Source organism: Cricetulus griseus, chromosome 3, assembly GCF_003668045.3.
Source record: "Cricetulus griseus strain 17A/GY chromosome 3, alternate assembly CriGri-PICRH-1.0, whole genome shotgun sequence".
Taxonomy (NCBI): Eukaryota; Metazoa; Chordata; class Mammalia; order Rodentia; family Cricetidae; genus Cricetulus; species Cricetulus griseus.
The window spans coordinates 12,855,573-12,876,659 of NC_048596.1; the positions used below are offsets into that span (position 1 = coordinate 12,855,573).

At 38.0% G+C, this 21,087-nt stretch overlaps 1 protein-coding gene across 1 annotated transcript in view; it reads right to left on the reverse strand.

The window, feature by feature from the left end:
- The window catches only part of Sorcs3 (sortilin related VPS10 domain containing receptor 3), a 625,100-nt gene that overhangs the window by 192,838 nt on the left and 411,175 nt on the right, over positions 1 to 21,087 (reverse strand). The window contains exon 5 of the mRNA XM_027407465.2: positions 11,033 to 11,106. Within this exon, the coding sequence (XP_027263266.2) occupies positions 11,033 to 11,106 (74 nt within the window). The remainder of the gene's footprint in view (positions 1 to 11,032; positions 11,107 to 21,087) is intronic.

The window sequence follows — 21,087 nt, forward strand, 5'->3', positions numbered from 1 at the left end:
CACCTGATCAATCTGCAATGAATACTTGTAAAGTTTACAGATGTAAAATACTTTGATGGAGAATGGAACTTGGGGTCAGAATTTCTTAGAGGATTAGCATCTATCATGAGAAAAATATCAGCATCTTGCATTGACAGAGTTGCACACAGAAAATACATGTGATCATCCCCAGAAAGAACCAAAATCTAATAAATCTTCATAAAACATGAATAGCATGCCATTCCTCTGCACAAGAGATGAATGTTCTCCATTAACCAGGGAAACAAATCCATAGCATTCTCTAGCATTTGAGGCACAGCACAATTTATATTTGGTCTACTTCCTCAGCTTTATTTCTCAATGTCTCTCAACATTAACTCTTTTTCCCTAGCAAACTGATTGTCTAGGTAGGAGTTGGGAGAGAACAAAATACCTTTCCTTTTGGAGAACAATTGGCAATGTCTTCAGGCATGGTAAGGTTGTCCTAACTGGGGGATCTGACTAAGTATATATAATGTGTAAGACAATTACTCATCTCAAAATGTTATAATAAAGGAAGGTAAGAAGCCCTTTGTCAGTGAGTCTACAAAACTATTCTCCCCAGCAGTCACCTTTCTGGTCTTGGCAACAAATTCTCTGAAATATCTTTAGGGAGTTATGATTTATTTTGGTCACAGTTTCAGGGGGTATTAGTCCATGAAGACAAGGTACACATGGCAGCAAAGTTAGCTGCATTTCTGGTGGTTGGAGTTGGGAGTTTGAAGCATGACTTGTTTGTGTCTCAAAATGGATCAGAAATCAGAAAGCTCAAGCAAAGACCAGAAAAGGATATTATCTTCAACGCCCATTCCACAAAACCCACTTCTACTTATTAGAACATATTCCCCAAAGTTCCACAAACCCTAAAACAGAATTACCAGCTAGAGACCAGTTGATCAAATACATAAGCCTATGGGGAACACTTCACATCCAAAAAACATTCTTTAAACATATGATCTCCCTTTTGTTCCAATTGTACTCACGTTCTTACTAGACAATCCAGCACATTGTTCAGGATTTTTCAATTCTATCTCTCCCAAGCTGTCCTTGCTTGCCACACCAGGCTAACCTGAGCCCTTCCCCTGAGTAATCTCAATAGTTTCATTTGTACACCTTTGTGATCCTTTGGAATCTATCCCTTGTCTATTTCTGAGGTTCTGTCCCTTCAGCTGACGCACAGATGATCTGACACAATATGAATGACCCTCAGCTTACAGACTTTTGGTTTTTATTACTGGCATCAAGCCAAAAAATGTTTTCCTCAGAAAATAGTAGTTATACAAGTATAATAATAAGCTGTATGCTGATTACTGGAAAGTCAGATCCAAAATATTGGGCCATAGGATGATGGGGGACATCCTTCTGTATACTGTAAATACATGTTTCTCTTATTGGTTGATAATTAAAGCTGTTTTGGCCAAAAGGTAGTCAGGATTTAGCCAGGTGGGAAATCCAAACAGGGATAGAGAAAGGTAGGAGGCAGAGCCAGGGAGACTCCATGCAGCTGCCAAGGAAGCAATGGGCTCTGGCATCACTGGTAAGTGAAGACATGGAGATATACAGATTAATAGAAATGGGTTAATAGTAAGAGAGCTAGCCAATAAGAAGCCTGAGCCACTGGCCAAACAGTGTATAATTAATATAAACCTCTGTGTGTTTATTTTTGACTAATCTGCAGTGGGATCAGGCTTCCATCTACAATAGGATCTAAAAGTGGAGTAAAATGCTCTGTGGATGAAGCTAACTTACTTAGTTTCAAAGATTTCTTAGTGTCACTATCTATTAAACTAACGAGGATAATTTCTTTCAATTATCCCCTTATAATTTGCTATCTTATTATTAATTTAATAGTCACTTCTTATTAGACACACATACACAAATGTGCACACATGAAGGAAACAAAGAAAAAGAGATCATGAATTTGCAAGATAACAAAGTGATGGTACATGAGAAAGTTTGGAGGAGGGAATAGAAGGGGGAAGTAATCTGATTATATTATAATCTTAGGAAACAAAGTGATTATTTAAAAACTATTTTGATTATAAAAGATAAACTTTCATTTTGAATTTTCAAATTAACTTTAAGATTACAATCAGATTTTGACTTCAAAATTAAACTGATTTTCTCCCTTCAAAATTAAAATATTTTCTCCCTTCACTCAAAAAAAAATTACGGTTCTAGTCTTATATTATTAGTATTTGTGTGAAAGAATCACTCAGACATACTGTGTATGTGTTCATCATAAATAGTAACTAAATGTAGCATTAGTTTGACCTCAGGGCACAAAAGTACGATCTCTGGCAATAGTTCACCTACAAAACACTATCAGAAGAAAACAGCCTAATGTATGGACACATAATTAATTGGAGAAATGTTTCTTAGACTTTGTTTTACTTAACAAAATTAAAATACTATAATTTGTTAAAATTTACCTTAATAATTCATTAAATTATTGCATTGTCATAGGATGAAATAGTTGATGGTTGGTAGAAGCTTTCCAAACCATAATGTAGAAGATGGCTCAGTCTATTTATGTCATGTATTATTCATCATATACTATTATATTTATACTATATAACAAACCAGTATTACATTTAAAAGTAAAAACAATTAATACTTCTATGATCATAGGTCAAAGCACTATCTAAAATTAATAGGAGACATTTTGATGGGAGAAATGAAAAGATTTGAGATCATGACATTTTTTCAAGTAAAAAAATATAGTAAAAATCATAAGACAGTAACTGAAGGATAAATTCAGAACAAAAGTGAAAGGGAAGGAAAGATCACACATTGAAAGAAGCCATGCTAAGTAAATTGCTAGAACACATTGTCACAGAGAAAAATCATAACAAAATAAATACACGAAAGCCAGGAGGCGGTGGTGGCGCATGCCCTTAATCCCAGCACATGGGAGGCAGAGACAGGTGGATCTCCATGAGTTCGAGGCCAGCCTGGTCTACAAAGTGAGTTCCAGGACAGGCTCCAAACCTACAGAGAAACCTTGCTCAAAAAAACAAAAACAAAAACAAACAAACAAATGAAAATGCACCGAAACTCACCAGTCTGAAAGGAAATGCCAAGTAAACAAAGGGAATTCATTTTTGCATATTAAATTTAATTACTTTAAAAATTAATTTATATGAGAAGTAATAAAATGGTGATTTCATTAGAGGAAAAACTGGCTCAAAGTTCCTGAAGCATTTTGTGTGCTCATATTTATCTACATTGTTTTAATAATCTATCATGAAAAATGGTAATAAATGCTAAGATAATTATTTTCAGGTTTTCAAAACATTGTAACGATTTCCTTAAGGGTGAAACTTCAGAAGCAAGATCAATGTAATGACAAATAATTATTAAATTATTATATAGCCATCAATTAAATACTATGCAAGCTTTGAATTATGTTTAGGAAGAATAGAGTGCTATACAGAAAAATATTTAATTACACTCTAACATGATAAAAAATTCTATAAACAGCATCATCACAACTCTGAAAAAATAAGATATACATTTAATTTTATATTACAGTGTAGGGGGGAAAATTGGGAGAAGTATATGATTTTTTTTCCTAAGTATTTTGTAGGACAGTGAAATTAATGGTAGTCTTTTCTTTTTCCTGTTCCCTGAGTGTCTACAAAAACTTTGTTATGTCTACAACCATAAAAAAAATAGAGTTTACTAGAGTGGGTCATTTGTGTCTTCTTTAAATGTCTGCACCTAATTCTGGAATTTCCTCTTCATCTTCCTCAATGCCATAGCCACTCCCGAGGCAGGAACCTTCCTGATAGGTCCTCCTGTAGAATTCTCTCGTCCCTTTCTGAGATTTTCCCTGCTCTGTACCCCACTGTGGACTAAATTCTGCCATGAAAATCTGTGTGTTGAAGTCTAATTCCCTGAGGTGATAGTATTTGCAGGTGGGGCTTGAAGACGTAATTATATTTGGAGGATGGGCCCCTCAAGGTACAATAAGTTCACTTAGGAAATGAGCTATCAGGTCACACTCTCCCCACTATCTATAGGAACTTTGAGACGGTGCCTCTCTGTGAGCTAGGGTGGTATTCCTATTAAGGACAACAACATTGGTACTCTGGCTATAACTTCAGCTCCTAGAATTGCAAATAAATAAATAAATAAATGTGTGCATGCATTTTTATTGTTTAAGACTCACAGTCCAGTATATGCTGTTAGAGTTGACTGACTAAGGCATGGCCCTAGAACACGTGGGACTAAACACTCAGATTTCCTTAAAGGGGAGAAGGGCAGGTTCCCGTCTACAATCTGGAACAGGGCCTGCCGTATAAACAGTCCCCACACCTTCGGTTTGTTGCATTGCAGCTGAGATGCTCAACTCCACATCTTCCTCTCCTTTCTGTAAATTCCTCCTGGATCTGTTCCCTGCTCATGAAACTTCCGAACAAGTCATCGCCATCCACGTTTTCAGCTTCTCCATGTAGCCGGCAAGCACTGCAGAAGCCATATGACTTCAGGAAAATTACAGTCCTTAAAGGCACTCCTCTATGTGGGGGTGTTTCTGTTCTGTTCCTCAGGGTACTAGCTGACTACAATGGATATCTTTTGAGCACTGCGTATTGTTCAGATTGTTCAGTTCTTCTACAGCCAAGATCCAAGCAGCCCCACAGCATGGGCGGCCTCCACACACAAAGCAAAAACTAGATTCTGCTTGCAAGCTGAGCTTTCGTATCTCCCTTCCTGACCTTGCATGTATTATTTTGAATATAATGTATTTTTAAATTGCTGCACCATTTTAAATATGTAAGGGAGAGCTGAATTAAATATTATTTGTGGCATACCCTGCTTTGCAAAGGGCCGCTAAATCTGATCCCTTATATCAGGTCGATGCCTAAATCCCATTACTTGAGATTGCAAATGACTGTGTTTGCAAAATTGTGGATGCACATTTGGAGACAGCATCAAAAATTCAGCCTATAATGTTAACTTTGTTTGAAAAGATCTTGATTTTCCAGGAAACAATCTCAAGGCATTCTGCCCATTCCTTAACTCTGACTCTATTGGAGATAATGCATTAATAGCTTAAGAATAACTTGGCAGTTGGTTCTTCAGGAATCATAATCTACACTGGCTTGTAGAGAGACTGGTTTGGAAGGAAGATATAAGCAACATCCCAGAGCAGTGGTTCTCAACCTTCCTAATGCTGTGGACCTTTAATGCAGTTCCTCATGTTGTGGTGACTTCCAACCATGGAATTATTTCATTGCTATGATATAACTGTAATTTTGCTACTGTTATGAAACATAATGTAAATATCTGATGTTTGACCCACTGCTCTAGGGAAATGAGATCAAGAGTTTAAATTTAGATGTCAGGTTTAAGCATTCATTCATTCCAGCCACATTATTTTAAGGCATTTATTTGCTGTTTTTACTTCTTGATTTTCCTATATTTTTCACACCACAGCGGTCATGTGACTAAGATGGGTTTCTGGAACATGGATAAATGAGATTCTTGTGCCTTAACTAAAAATAATACATTTATGAATGGGTAGGTGTGCATATGGCTACATATATATATATATATATATATATATATATATATGTGTGTGTGTGTGTGTGTGTGTGTGTGTGTGTGTGTGCGCGCGCGCACGCGCGCACATGCATGTGTACAATCAAAAATACCACAAAAATTCAATTATGATGTCAAATGCAAAATAACTGAAGACTGAAGACAGAATACAGGCTTACTGTAATAAGTGAGTCTCATTCAGTCCAAGGACATAGTTCTCAAGTCTGTTAACTAAACGTCAACCTCCACAACTCTGAGAGTCAGGTAACCAACCAGCACAGGACAGAGTGATGTTTCTGTCTGAAGACCAGAACCAAAGGGTTGGCCAAGTGCGACATCTAAGTTTGATATCAAAGGGGAATAGAGTATCAGACAGAAGCAGTGCCTGGGCATGGAACAGTGTATGTGAACAGAAGTCTAAGTTTATGCCCTAAAATACACAGTCAAAAAGGAATGTGAGACAAAGCACTACCAAAATTTGAATCTAAAACCAAAACAAACAAACAAGCAAGCAAAACAGCTGACTTTGTCTGTGGGTCAGTATTAGGGAACTAAGCACACAGTGTCACTCATTAAAGTGACTCTCATGGGTTTCTCTCAAAAATTAGCCAGGATTTCTGTCTCATATGAAGGCTTGGTTCTGAGAGATCTACTCCCAAGCTCATTCCCAGGTCTGAGAGTAGCATTCAGTTTGTTGCTAGCACTAAACTACACAGATGACAGCCTGGCTCCACACTAACTAGGGAACATCCCTCAGTTCCGTGGCATATAGTCCCCCTCAGAATACAAAATAACCCCATGACTTGCTCTGAGCAAGCTGACATCAGGATCCATCCAAGATGAATCTGACTGTCTTCTTATAATCAAATATCCATGGGGAAGCGTCATCCCCTTCACCACATTCTGTTTAGGAGAAAGTCACTGAATCTAGCCTGCATTATGTATAGGAGGGTAGAGGAGGACAGCACACCAGAAGATAGCAATCATTGCACGGAGACTGTGGCACACAGAGGAAGGGGTTAGTTGTAAATCAGCCCAGACTGTCGTGTGACATAGGTTGGAATGTAAAGAAAACAAAAACAGCCAAACAAAAATAAAAGCCATGTGATTTCAGTAAGGTTTGAATGGCAAGCTTTAAAATTCTAGAAATATATTTTTTTCCATGTCACTGCTTCCTCCCTTACAGAATACTTAACTGAAGGCCGTTTTGAGTTCCTGTTCTTCCTACTGCTCCTGGTTGCCTTTCAGAAAGAGGTAAGATGTAGTATAGGACAATATGCAACACACTATAGACACGGATCCCAGCACATCTCTCCTCACACGCTGGTCACCCTTGAGCTGCAGTCAGGCATTAGAACAGACCTAACAGCAATCTTTGAGATGCCCTTTCTCTGCCTCTCATGTACTATCTAGAATGTTTATAACAGCTGACATCTTAAAGGGCTTAATGCTCAAGACCAATCCATGTTATATTTCAAAAACCCTTAGAAGCATATAACAGGGTAGAAGTCCCCATCACCTCAGGGGGTAATTATTTGTCAGATTTTTTTCTAGTAGTAACAACAAAGAACATCTTGCCATTCTGGAGGCAGCATAATAGAGGAAAATGCATGGAGGACACACTGGAGATATTCTTTTATCATTCCACAAGATGATACACAGGGGTCCTATGGGAAATTAGAGGCGCTGTGTCCAGATACACAGGAACCATAAGAAAGCTAGTAGTACTTTTAGGATCTCATTGAAAAATATGCCCACAAAGAGTGAACACACAGAGAAAATACAGGGTGCCGAGAGACAAACTTGTGAACCCACATTTATTGCCAATTGCATGCATATAAAATAAAACAATCTTCCTAATTCAGAATATGCCAACTTGTTCAGTGTCTTCCATAGAAATCACTCACAGCCAGTGAAATTATGCATCTGAAAAAGAAAACACAACAGGCAAACTTCCCACTTGACTGTAACTGCCCACACAGAGGCTAAGAAGAGTGGAGAGGAAGCGTTACGATACTTCTTGTCATGTGCTCTCGCAAATTCCTATTTCTCGAGCACCTGGGTTGATGGGGAGTATTTGACGGCCCGGTATCAAGTGAATGAAATGATGACCAGTTATCTAGGAGCTTTGAGTCAGTTGCCTCTCTTCCTGAAGCATGGCTAGGACATTCCCACCTCAAGTTTCTTAGGAGACCTCTTTTGCTAAGGTTCGATAATCTGTTTCCAATATGGAGGGATTTATTTTGGCTGCTAATATATATCAAGCCTCATGCTGTGCCCTATCCCACCAGCATTGAGGGCTCAGCTAATACGGGAATTCACAAAGCACTTCCTAGGCCATTCTGATAATCACCACTCTAGCACTTTTCATAGAAATTACCCCTGGAACTCAATGTGCATCCCCTGTCCCCAAATTTCTCCCTAAGCTTCATCAACTGAAGGTAGCATGGCTAAAGCTGACATTCATTAATATCTACCCCTCGAATATTTGCAAATGTCCAAGCTACAAATAGCAATATTTGGAAAATATTTCTTATGTATCATGCAATCACCCTGTGTCTAAAAGCTACAAATTAAAAGTATCCTTGGCTTTTATTTCAAAATCTGCCTTTCCCATGTCTCTTTCCAACAATGTGCCCTACCATCATCCATTGTTCAATTTTATTTTTATCACTTTATAAGAATGTTAATGAAGAGTGGTGAAAATAATATTGGGCTTGTCATAAGGATTCTTGGCAGTAAATAGATCCATTGAGCTGTTATCAAGTGCCACGAGCACACAGTCCCATCATACATGGTATTCACATTTATGCACCAGCAAAACAATGAATGATTTATAGGCCATCCTCTAAAGATTGATAATAAAAAAGCACATAAAATACTTACTAGTCTTAAGTACAGAGTACTTAGAGACAGCTAGTCCACAAATTAAATCAAAGTACAAAGGTCCCATGTTCAAATCTTTCCCTTTGAATGACCTTATGGAATGGTAAAACAAACATTCTTCTAAATACATGCATATGGAAAACACAGGTTAAATAAAGTACATGAAGGCCAAAGTGATTGGGGATATCCTTCTGTATATATGTTTCTCTTATTGATTGATGAGTAAACTACTGATTGGCCAGTAGGCAGGCAGGAAATATACAGATGGGGCTACCAGATGATGAGAATTCTGGGGAAAGGACACAAAGAGAAGTGGAGAGGGAGATGCCATGTAGCTACCAGTAAGCTACGACACCCAGGCATTCTCATGTAAACTAAGACTATGGAAATACATAGATTAATAGAAATGGGCTAATAATTAACCAATTATTAACTAGAGAGAGCTAGCCAATAAGAAGCCTGAGCCATCGGGCAAACAGTTTATAATTAATATAAGTCTCTGTGTGTTTATTTGAGGCTAAAAGTCTGTGGGACCAGGTGGGAAATAAACTTCCTTCACACAAAAGTTTGCTGTTCATCCAGAGAAATACTTTAAATTTTCTCAAAGAGGTAGAAGGTAGCTACATGCACCAACTGTGTGCCTTCAACACAAGTGCTTAAAAGATTCTGTTTCTGGTGAAAAAACAGACAGGAAGATATGAGCTCTTCCTCCTTAACTACTATGATACCTAAAAGAATAGTCACAGCAATTATGCATCAGAAAGAAGAGAAGTGATAATTACAAAAATGAAACGCTCGGCTATCACTTGGCTAGCCAGCACAGACACTAACTTTTATATTTCCCCATGGGGGCACATATGAAATAAGCACAGAGTGGAGAAGAGATGAAACACAATTCAGGACCTCAGGATTTATTCTGTCTGCTCTACAAAAGAAAGGAGTGGAGGGGCAGTAGCTGGAATAGTCCCCTCTGGCTGTTTGCAAAAGAAAGGAAAATGCTGTTCTCTGTCCACTCACTTCCATTTTGCATCAATGCCATGGATCATGCTATTTTCTCTGCTCTCTCCCTCCTTGGCAAACTGGCTTACTATCTCAAGTTTATTCCAAAAACAACAGAGAGATTTTATTTTTCTCTTTTCTTAAATAATGGCAGTCTGAGAAATTGGCCCATTTCAGATGCACAAAGGTATATTATACTGCTAGAATATCAGAGGAACAAATATTTCCTTTTTCTGTCTGGGACTATGCAAAAGATTAATAGTTCCAAAGACAGACCAAATACTAGGGATAATAAGAATTGCAGATGAAATAACCCTTGGTGTGCAAGAGGCAAAAATAGTGAGGTGTTGAGTAAAGAGCAATTCAAGTTTCTTTTCTAGTTCTACTGAACTGTGCACAGTAGGACTTGGTGGATTGCTATCCTATGCATAGAAAATTATTGTTTTTAATTCTAGACATGGTTTTGTGTATACAAAGGGAGCTGTTTGTTTACAGGGTTATGCATGTGACTCTTCATGTGTCCAAGGTAGCTGTCAGCACTATCGTCATAATCTTCAACTTATACAGATACTGTAGGGCATAAATGACAACCTTCTGGCCTTTTAAGGGAAACTGGAATTAGATATTTGAAATAAGTTGTGAATAAATAGTACTTTCAATTGCTTCAATTTTGTTTTTATTCTTTAATTAAGCATATGATTCATGCATTTTATATGTTGCTCTAGGCTCTCCCATCCCTATTTCTTTATCTATTATTTCTGCTGAAGTAAGCATGATCAGAGAATCTCACAATTATAGGGGTGTATATAAGACAAATGAATAATGAATTTGCTTTAATATGGTAAAATAGTGTGCATGATTAAAAGAACATTAGCTAATAAAAACACTTTCTGATTAGAAGGAGGGGCTATTTTCTGTTCAAAACATGAATTTGCTTACAGAAACATTTTACAACATATGCCCTATGGAGAGAGTGCTCAAGTATTTATCAGCGGTGACATAAGTAACAGACTATCCTGGCTTCAGGTTGGCATACTGCTTCAGTAGGAGTTCCTTCAGTCTTCCCTATCCCAACACGGGTCAAAAGTCTGGGAGCATAGCATTGGTCACAAGTCTGGGAACACAGCATTGGATAGTTATGACCTAAACTTACTTGATCATAGAAATTCCTATGAAAAGAGATGAATTTGATAGAAATATTATGTTTTTACAGGACACGTTTGGGAAACACTGCTTTGCAGCACAGGTCCATAAAATACGTACATTTCCAAAATGAGGAGAGCTTGATGTCTGACCAAGAGCACCTGGTCATAAGCTTTCTCTAGCTCAGTGTTTGCAAAGCCAATGTACACAAGAACTGCCAAAAATTCGTGTCCCAATTCCATAAATCCTGACATGGCCTCAGACTCTGCACTTCTAACAAATTAATGCTGCTGTCCATAAACCCTCTTTGAACAGCAAAGAGCTCAAAGGCATTTGTCCCCCAAGAGCAAAATGTGGCCAGTATTGCTTGGGCCACTCTGCTATCTCATTCTTTTTTTTTCTCAATTCAAGGGGTGCTGAATGTACCAAAGATGCTTACCAGTAAAACCTGTTGGGTGTGATGCGCTCATGCACGAGTTGCCATCGTCTTCCAAAGTCCATTGAGCTATAAAGCTGAAAAACAGTGAAGCAAGGGATAAATAGAATAAGTCACAGGCCAAAAGTGAGCATGAACACAGGTGTCTCCCCATCCAATTCCAACAGCAGAGTGCCAGCACATCCCAAGTAGACACCCAGTTCACTCAGATAAAAATGCAAGGAAGTTAGTGTGCCTCACTTATCATGCTGCCTTCTTGATCTACTTCTTGCTAACTGACTGCTGCTTTTGATATGAATATTAATATTTTTCTGATATCCATCACAGTCTCTTTGTAGCTAAAACATTTAAGGCAATTCGTATTTTTTTTTGCTTTAAATCTATTGATTGACCCTCACATATAGGACTCTGAAGAATTTGGTGACAAGGAACAGGCATATTCTGCACTCTTAAGTGGAAAGGCTTGTGTATGTGAAAATGCTCATCTGGAGCTATCTAAGCAAATAATATATGCAACACATTGTACTCTTTGAATTCTTTATGACTTTGACATAATATAGATAATATGAAATGGAACTATTTAATGCCACAAGAAATGTTAAGATGATGACAACTCCATGCCTTGGCAAGATAGCAAGAATAAACCTATCTTAGAAAATCATCCTCATCCAAGCAAGGCCACCACAAATGTGACCTCCTCCACAAAATAAAGAAATAAACAAATAGATAAATAAACAAAACTCTGTGACAATTTCAGCCTACACAGCTCTTCTTTTCATCTCTTATTTTAACTTGGCACTCATCATAAGGTAAACAGATTACATCCTTCAGATTAATCTATTTTAGTTGTATTTATATTACTTCATTACACATAAAGCGTTGGTGAAATATCCATTGCATTGACAATAATTTAAGAATAGAAACAGGCAGGCCACAATATATAGCAACTTGTAGAAGACAACAAAATTCTAGATGATCTCCAGAGCTTTGGAAAAAATCATCAAGACTCTCATGACTGACTAGTATAGTCAGATCCCATTTATTTTATGGGTGTAATCTTGCTCTTTATAACATATTGAGAAGGGATCAACAACCTGTATGAAACTGACCATGAGTCACGTTTGATCACACAAGTGAATTAAACCACACAGCTGAATGTAAATGACAAGGAATAATGAAAGTGATGGATTAACAAGTCTACCATATTGTGCTTTCAAATATACCAGACCCATAACAGCTTCAGTGAAAGTTAGGTGCTGTTTAGTGACTTCAACCTCTGCTCACCGCCATTCTCTGATCCATCAAAACAGACATGATCAATCATTGTATTCATGATTCCACTTCTGCACTCACTACCTGCCTCATGATATCAGTGGTTGGCATGCTTCCCCTTCTGAAAGACTGTGTTTCCTAAGGGCAGAGTTTATATGCTTTAGTCACCTGTGTGTGGGAGATTTTTAGGCTGCCTGGCACTTAACACCCAGGCCCTATTTTCTGAAACTCAACCTTGGAGAAGTTTAATTTGGGTTGAAAGGTGCAGAACTTAAATTTTCCAAATGGCCAGTACAACTCCCCTTCCAATAATTTGGTGTCTAGTCTGTCATGATAGTTATATTTGGGAAAGGGTGCACACAACATTTTATTGTTGGAGAAATCATAGGAATCCAGTACTGAAGCAGGTGGCCCTTAATGTACAGAAATAGGAGTATGTGCAGTAAAATCCCCAAACAGCATCCCTGCTAGCTCTCAGCTGTAGGGTTGGGCTCCCCAGAACATGACTATCAGGTTATATGGCTGTGCTCCAAGTCCATTACCTCACATCACTTATGATAATCTAAAAATCTTTATGGCATTCAGATTTTGCCAAATTTATGTTTTATTAGGCTGATATTTATAGATCAGTAGTACCATGAAAAAATTATAATTTCCTACTGATAGAATAAGTTACTTCCATAAATTTATAGAAATATATAAATTGATATTACTGATATGTACTTTTATTTTCAAAATACCCTAAAAGATAGTAATGGGTATACACTATCAGTTCCATCCTGAATCTGAAGTGTCAACTTTCCATGCAGAAGCACATAATTGCACACAAAACCAGAGTATCTCTACTGAGTCTACTGACCTTGTCTCTGCCACCCCACACCAACTCTACAGTAGTTCTGGCAGCATGTATGCAAACTGTGCTCTCCCTACACAACTAAGTACTAATTCCTGTGTCTCCAATTCAATGTATAGGAAAAATAGGCATAACAGTCCCTGTTGTTTCTACTCTCCTTTATGTATTAGCTTAGTGAATATATCAATACTGACTTTCAACTAGTAAGTTGTATGACATATAAGAGCAAATCTTACTATTTCATTCAATAATAATTATTAAATTATGTATTTATGAGAGGCAATGGGATATTTTTAAGTATATTTAGGTTGTGGGATGATCAAATTATACTCGATAAATCCATTATATCACATAGTTGTCATTTCTAAAGTAAAAACACTTAAACTCTACTTTTCTAGAAATGATGAGACACAGAACACATTTATTATATAACTGTGCTAGGAAACATCACTAGAGCATACTCTTCCTGTCCAGGTAAATGTATCCCTTTGGTTAGATTCCCCCCACCCCACCTCCTGGTCTCTGGTGGCCGTCTACTCTCAAATATTATTTGAAGCCAGCCTAAGATTCCCTAAATCAGTGACATCTTTTGGACCTTGATTTCCTGTTCCTCATATCGAATTCTTCAGGAATCAAAACTGTAACTCTTTTGAGAATACATGCAGGTGTGCAGTGTGTTAGGGTAAATTGGTACTGAACATCCCCTTCCATACCCTCCCACATGTGCTCACATGGAAAGATGGAGAGACCTGAAGTATTGACAGATGTAGAAATGGACCAGTGAGATTTCCTGAAGAAATAAATCTTCAGCTGGTCCTTTACAGACAACTAGCATGAGTAGGTAGGAAGTTTGACAGAGATTTATGAAGTAGAGAAAAGAGCAAGAGTAAAGGCATCAAAATGACCAATATCCTGCACTTGGCTTATTGAAATACTCTTAGATTGAGGAAGGGGCATGATGGCTGTTCCTGAATAAAGAGGCAGTCTCTTTCTGCCCACCTATCTTCTGATCTATCTTTTCATCAATTTGCCCATATCTACTTTCTTTTGTTTCTATGCTGTATCTATTTTTATACATGAGATGAGATAAAGAGGTTTTGTGAGGACCAGACCAGTATTTGGGAAGAAGTTATCAATAAACTTTATTGTAAGAGTTGAGTTTTCTAAGTAGGACTTCAAGAAATAACTTATTTCCTTCCCATGGCTGTTATCTGTGGGTCAGATGATCAGACTGGAGACACATATTTCCTAACTAATTTAGGAGGCTCCTGAATCAGTGTCAGAACTGTACTAATAGGAATTAGTACAACTAATATATAGAAATTAGGATAAACTAATCCTTTGTCAGGCTTGCATCTAGTTGCAGCAAAGAGATGACTGTGTTGTGTCTTTCTCTCTTGACAAGCCAGGAAAAAAACAAGAGGTTCACTGTGACATGCTGGAGACTCTACCCTTCAGGGAGGTTATCAGTCCCTTTACCATGGAGGATCCTGTTGTCAGGAGAGTGCTTCCTGGGGCCAATTCTTCAGGGAAGCGTACTTCCTCCCATCATATGACCTTCCTACCACAGAAAGAATGAGCAGTACTGGCCCCCTCCCTTGGCTCTGTTTTTGCTTTCTCAGCTCTTCATCTTGACTGATGGGGAAAAAATTAAATTGAATTTTCTGCCTATGGGCAGATTTGGATGACCAGAAAGAACAGGCTGCCTTTCATTAAGGAACCAGACTTAGCTACCTTTCCTCTCAATGTAAAGTAGTTTCTGAGTCTGAAACTTGTTTTTGTTTTACCATGAGCTAGGTCTTCGCACCCTCTTCATTCATAGACTCGTTCATCCTCTCCATTTAATTATTCACACACCCATTCATGTATTCACAGAAAGCATGTGAAACAACTATCATACTGTAGACACTGAACTGAGAGCTAGGGTTACAAAGATGACAAATATGACGGCCAGTGGAAGTCCTGAATCATATGCCATGGCGATGTCTGAGAAACTATGGGAAACTATGATTTTTCTTCCTGCATCATCTACACTTTAAAATTTATTGTGAAGCTATATGACTATTATAATTAAAGCTGTAACACTCAAATAGGGATGAAATGGTGATTTTCAAAAAGGAAGTTTAAGAAGACCATTAAGGTTATAAAAACAATAATGATATACTATTCAAATACAAAAAATATAAACTGTATTTAACTATTACAAGCTTGAAACATATTAGAATAAATAGGCTAAAATTATTATCAATGATCAATGGCCATCTCTAAATTACAGGTTAATGAATTGTGTGTGTGTTTGTGTGTGTGTGTGTGTGTGTGTGTGTGTGTGTGTGTGTGTGTTAAACATTTCCATCAAATTCAGTTATTTTACTGTGGACACATATTATACTTTGGCAATCATTTAAGTACAATATATTTTACATATATTTTATACAGAAAGGTTTTTATAATAGTAGACATGCTACAGTATTTTTATTCTTAAAAGGACAAGAATTAAAAGCTGGTGTTTTTTATGAGGTAGCTAGAACTAGACAAAATCATAGGACATTTCCCACAGGGCAGCATTTACCATAAACTGCCATGCGTGGTGGTGTTACAGACCACAGAATTATGTAGTGAGAACACAGCTGACAAATCACAAAGCTAACCCACCAGAATCATTTTCTGATGGAGGAGGCCCACATGCAGGGTGGTGGAAGAATCTGCTTTATGAATAGTCACTGTCCTTACTGCAAATTCCCTGTGAAGTCATAGGACTCCCTTTCTATGGTGGGATTCATCCCCAAAAGTCCAGCAGTGTATTAATAATTTACTGGGCATATTTCCAACCATGCATTAGTATATAAGATCACCCCCCACCCTAGCAATGTGTGATTCTGGCAAGAAAGTAATCACAGTCAATACCCTTACTATCTCAACCAAGTCTTTGTATTCTGTTCTATATCTCTCTTCATGCTACCTCTTATCTGACAATGGCATCATCACTAGGCATCACCAGAAATCAAATTAAATTTTCTCCTTTTCCTATATACAAATGAATGATAAAATGGTTTCAGCTTTCCTAACAAGCACATAATAACAATAATAACAGCAACTACAACAAAACAACACACACACACACACACACACACACACACACACACACACACACACACACGAGATTCAGAAATAGCCATCAGAACAGCTGGAAATATGGAAGAAGAAGCTCTTTTCCTTATTGATTCAGTTATTAGTTTCCTAATTACATCCTCCTGCCAGGGAAAGGCATCTAACAGCTGATGGACTAAAGAGGCAATTTAATCAATAGAATATTCTGTAGGGAGAGCAACAGGTTATATCTGGAATTTAAATTCAATAAAATCATGTGAGATGGCTAAAGTATCAGGCATTGCTATAAGCTGACAGGGAGATATAATGAAGTCCTCCATTTCCAGTGTTTAAAGAGGTTATTTCATGTACAAATAGGATCTTTGCAGATCCACTGAGGCAAAGTTGAGATCAGAAGGGTAGCCACTAATCCATGTGACTTGTGTCCACCTATGGGGAAAGACAGGAACACATGGAGGACAATGGAAAGACACAAAGAGGAATTGTCACATGAAGACAGAGGGTCAGAAAGAAGCAACTGAATGCCAAGTGTTGCCTCTGTGAGCTGACAAATCACTAGATACAAGCAAAGGGAAAGGCAGGGGAAGACTCCTCCATAGGTTTGGAATTCTCCCAAAGTCTTGACTTTAGAATTCTACCCTCCAGAAACACAAGACCATAAGTTTCTGGTGTTCTAATCTAGCAGTTTGTGGTATTTTGTTGTATCAGTTCTAGGAAAGAACTGCAGGCATCACATACCAAGGCAGCAGACAGCTGGAAAGTGAGCGTGATCACATGCTTTGATGCATCTCTCTACTGAGGCCTTGTTTCCACTCAGCCATTAGTTATAGGGTCAGATGTCTGGTTTAGAGCCAGCCCGATTGCTGTCTCTGTGACTGTACTCATCTATTACATTCATCTGCCCCACGGATTTTCAAAAAACCTGTGACCCAAAGATATTTTCTAAGAATGGTGGATTCATAATAATTACATGGAAATAACGAGTCACCAGAGGCATCGGAATATTCTTTATTTGATGTCAGGCCAGCTTCCCTTCAGAAAACTTAGAAGGAAAGGGTGGATTAGAATACAGCTGTATAAAAGTTCTCGCTTATAGGAAGTCTGTACTTGATGTTTAAATGCTCACAAAGGACTACAGGTGACCTATACTCATGAGACTTGTACTCCCAAAAATAATTGTCTCTGAAATAAATTGACCAAACCAGGTGTGTAGCTCAGTGGTAGGGGAATTCGGTAAAATGCACAAGACCATGGTTTCCATTCCTATTAACACACACACACACACACACACACACACACACACACACACACACACACACACACACACACAGGGGAGGGGCTCTTTGCCTATTTTTCTTTGGTGGCACAGAGGTGAGTATGGGAGTATTTGGCTGGTCAATATGGGGCTGCATGGAGAACTCCCAGATTGCAACAATGTTTGCAAGAAATCAGAGAATTCAGGACCACACAGTTCTAGAAAGTCATTGCCAACATGTACCTCTAGTTGCAGTCTCCAACAGTCTCTAAAGAATCTCTGGTTTCATTATCAGTGAGGACAAACGCCATCCAACACCCCCCCCCCAAACACACACACACAAGTTTCAGAGAATGCACTTCAGTCTTTGTTCTCAGCCCATGGGAGACAGAGGGTTTCCCCAAGAAGACATCTATCTAAAAGAAGCGTATGCTGTTCCCTTAGCCCTGTCTCTCTACAGAGGGAATGTTATTTTTTTTTAATCTTTCACTCTGATGACTTCTTCTATTCACTCTTTAAACAAATAGAAATCACACATCAATTGAAAGCCAACCATTAAGTTTTGATTGGGGGTGCATCTGTAAATAAAATGAATCAAAGGATCTTGCATTCAAATGAAGATGAAGAACTACAAGACCCTGTATCCCACAGTAAAGAGCTTGAGGATTATGAGAGAACAGTGTTGTTATTTGTACTTGTTAGACACGGGCTCATCTTGCTGGCTCTTCACTCAAAGAAAAAAAAATTCTTTGCTTACTGCAGAGGAAGATTTTCTCATTTTTATTGAAACAATTGGCCCTCTGGGCTACCTTCTGTTTTCCTGCTTTTGATAGAGACGAACGTTCAGAAAGGGTTTCTCTTTCCTCTCAATGTTAGGGGAAGCTGGGGCTAAATGTGATGACAGTTGGCAGATAGCATTTCATCTGCAACACTGGTAAGGAGCAGGAACCCACAGGGAGAAAGCCCCATCCAACACTGACTGGGCTTAGCTGCACTTCATAGGAAAGAGACTTGATCCAGTATCACTAGGTTTGATTGTGTTTCAAGGGAGCCTAAAATCTCAGATTTTCTCCTCTGAAATCTTCATTTAATAATAGTTTTTGAAAAAATGCAAACATCTAAAATAATTCAGTGGAGACAAGATATGATTTGACCCCAGATGACAAGATGCTGCCTGGGACGCCACTAGTCTGATTGTCCCTGTATACTAGCCTCAAGAAATATGGTTGCTAGATTTTAAAAAATAAAATATGCAATTATCAATTAATTCAAATTTTAGAAAAAATAATATTAGCAACACTTCATGTGTGTCTCATGAAATATTTGATATACACTTTGGTATTTGAAATTCAAATTTAATTGAGTGTCTCATATTTTGTCTGACTATCTCCCCAACAAAATTCCTTTTATCCAATTGCTAAGTCTCTAGCTTACAAAATTCATTCTCTTTAATTATGTATATTGTTCTTTAACATTGGAACTATTGACTGAGTTAACTGGGAATCTTAGAACCAAATTAAAGTATCACCTACTGTTGGTGAATTGAGAGCATTTTATTCACCAACCTATTTAGTATTATCTGAATATCTAGTATATGTTAGGCTCAAAACCATACAGTTCCATGTGTGATGAATCTTATGAGTAACATAATGTTCCTATATCCTTAGAAAGTAAAAAACTAGATGTGCTATTGGGTAGGTGCTGAGCAAAAGACTCAAGAAGACAGAGAAGCCATGCTCAGTTTTCCCCTCTGGGATGGCTCAAAGCCGAGTGAGGCATCATGGATGAGGAGGTTTTAGCCTAAAGTGTAAGTTTCACTTCAATCTTGTAGATAACCAAGATAAAACATTCTGATCACTAGGAGTGATGCTGGAAATAAAAGAGAAAGGTGATGTCATCCCCTCCAAGAGTACAGTCCCCTTGGCCCAAATCATCATGCATTGATCCAATAAGATAAAGCAGAGATGTAAGGAGTTTCAAAGGAGGTGATCTAAAGAATTCATGAGGAAGGGAAGGAGATACCATTACCAAAATATGTTGTAAGGGTTTAAGAGACTTGAAGATTGGCTTATGGAGTAAAGAGACTAAAACAGGGTGTGTGTGTGGGGGGGGGTGAGCACGCAAATATTTATCATTTACCTAAAAAATCAAGTTACAATTCTAAAGTCAAGGAAATGCTTTTAGAGGTAAACTTCATAAAGTTTACCATCGAAAGAAGCTGGGGGTGTATGGTGGTGGCAAGGTATCCTATGAATAAAGCAAACAACTTCATACTCAATACTTCTCAAAGCTTCCTGTCAAAGCATAAGTAAAAGTCAAAGGGCATCAAGTGTTTCAGAGCAAATCTGTGGTTTGACCTTGAGCTGTTTGAAAGGGCAAATATGCCATGTCTCTAATGCTCAACCTAAAAATTCTGAGCATGTTTTGCAGTCGATTCTAAAATATGTATGTACTTAGAATCAACAGTAAAATTCTCCACAAATCTTCAAGTGACCCGGATCATCTAGAAAATTATTCTACACCTATGGCACACCTATTTCAGTTCCTCCCCCACAGAGGAATATTTTTCATGCACTACTTTGCAGAAGAATAACTAGGGACTGGGTATCATGTCTAGATACGTATGCTTCAGACTATCATTCTAAGTATAGCACACGATACTAGAGGAGAAAAATCCCATCTATGATTTTGAGTTCTTCAAATTCTCCCAGAAGCTACATCCAGTCAGCCAGCCATGTAGGACCAGAAACTCATCATTTTTAACACCTGTAAGACGCTCTGGAGATGATCCAGACAGGTGCTTTGACACATGGGTGCTGTATCAGAGAACCTGGCTGACCTGCACAATGACACACTTAGTTGTGATGTAAAATTCAAAACCCAGGGCCCAACTCTAGCTCAATGTTCATTTTACTAAACTGTGCTGACCTTTTTGTTAGTTGCTTGAGGTTAAAAAAAGAAAAAAAAAAAACAAGAAAAGTTCATATAACCTCACAGGAATAATAGCCCATTTGAGCAAGCTGTGAATGGCTGACATTGTATCTTAAGTTTATAGCTAGTGCCTTTATTTACAAATCATTTTCACATTCATTCCATCCTCTTTATGCTGAGGAGTATTTTCTAGGCTAATAGTCATGTAAGACAATCTTGCAAACAATTTATGTAGTATTTACTAAAATCCATTCTTTTGTCTCCACAGTCCTATTCCCTTGACCATTTCCCTCTGCAATCAGAGTCTATTCATGTCTCCACATCACGATTCAGAAATGCCTCATATTAAGCCATAGCCTTTGAGCAAAAAGACTTATTTCTCAGGAAGGCAGGATGACTGTACTGGTGTGAGTCACATTCTCCTTCCCACCTTTCACCCGTGTTTCCTCTTTCCTCAACGGCTTTGGCTTCATATCCCACACCATTGTTAACATGGGCCTTCTGCCTGTGACACTTTCCAATTTGCCTTAAACTCTATTCCAAGTTCAGATATTCCAAGCTTCTCAGAGGCTGAGAGCTATCTACTTATATGCTGAGAAGAACTTAAGTTTTAGATAATGTTTAATTTAAATCAATATT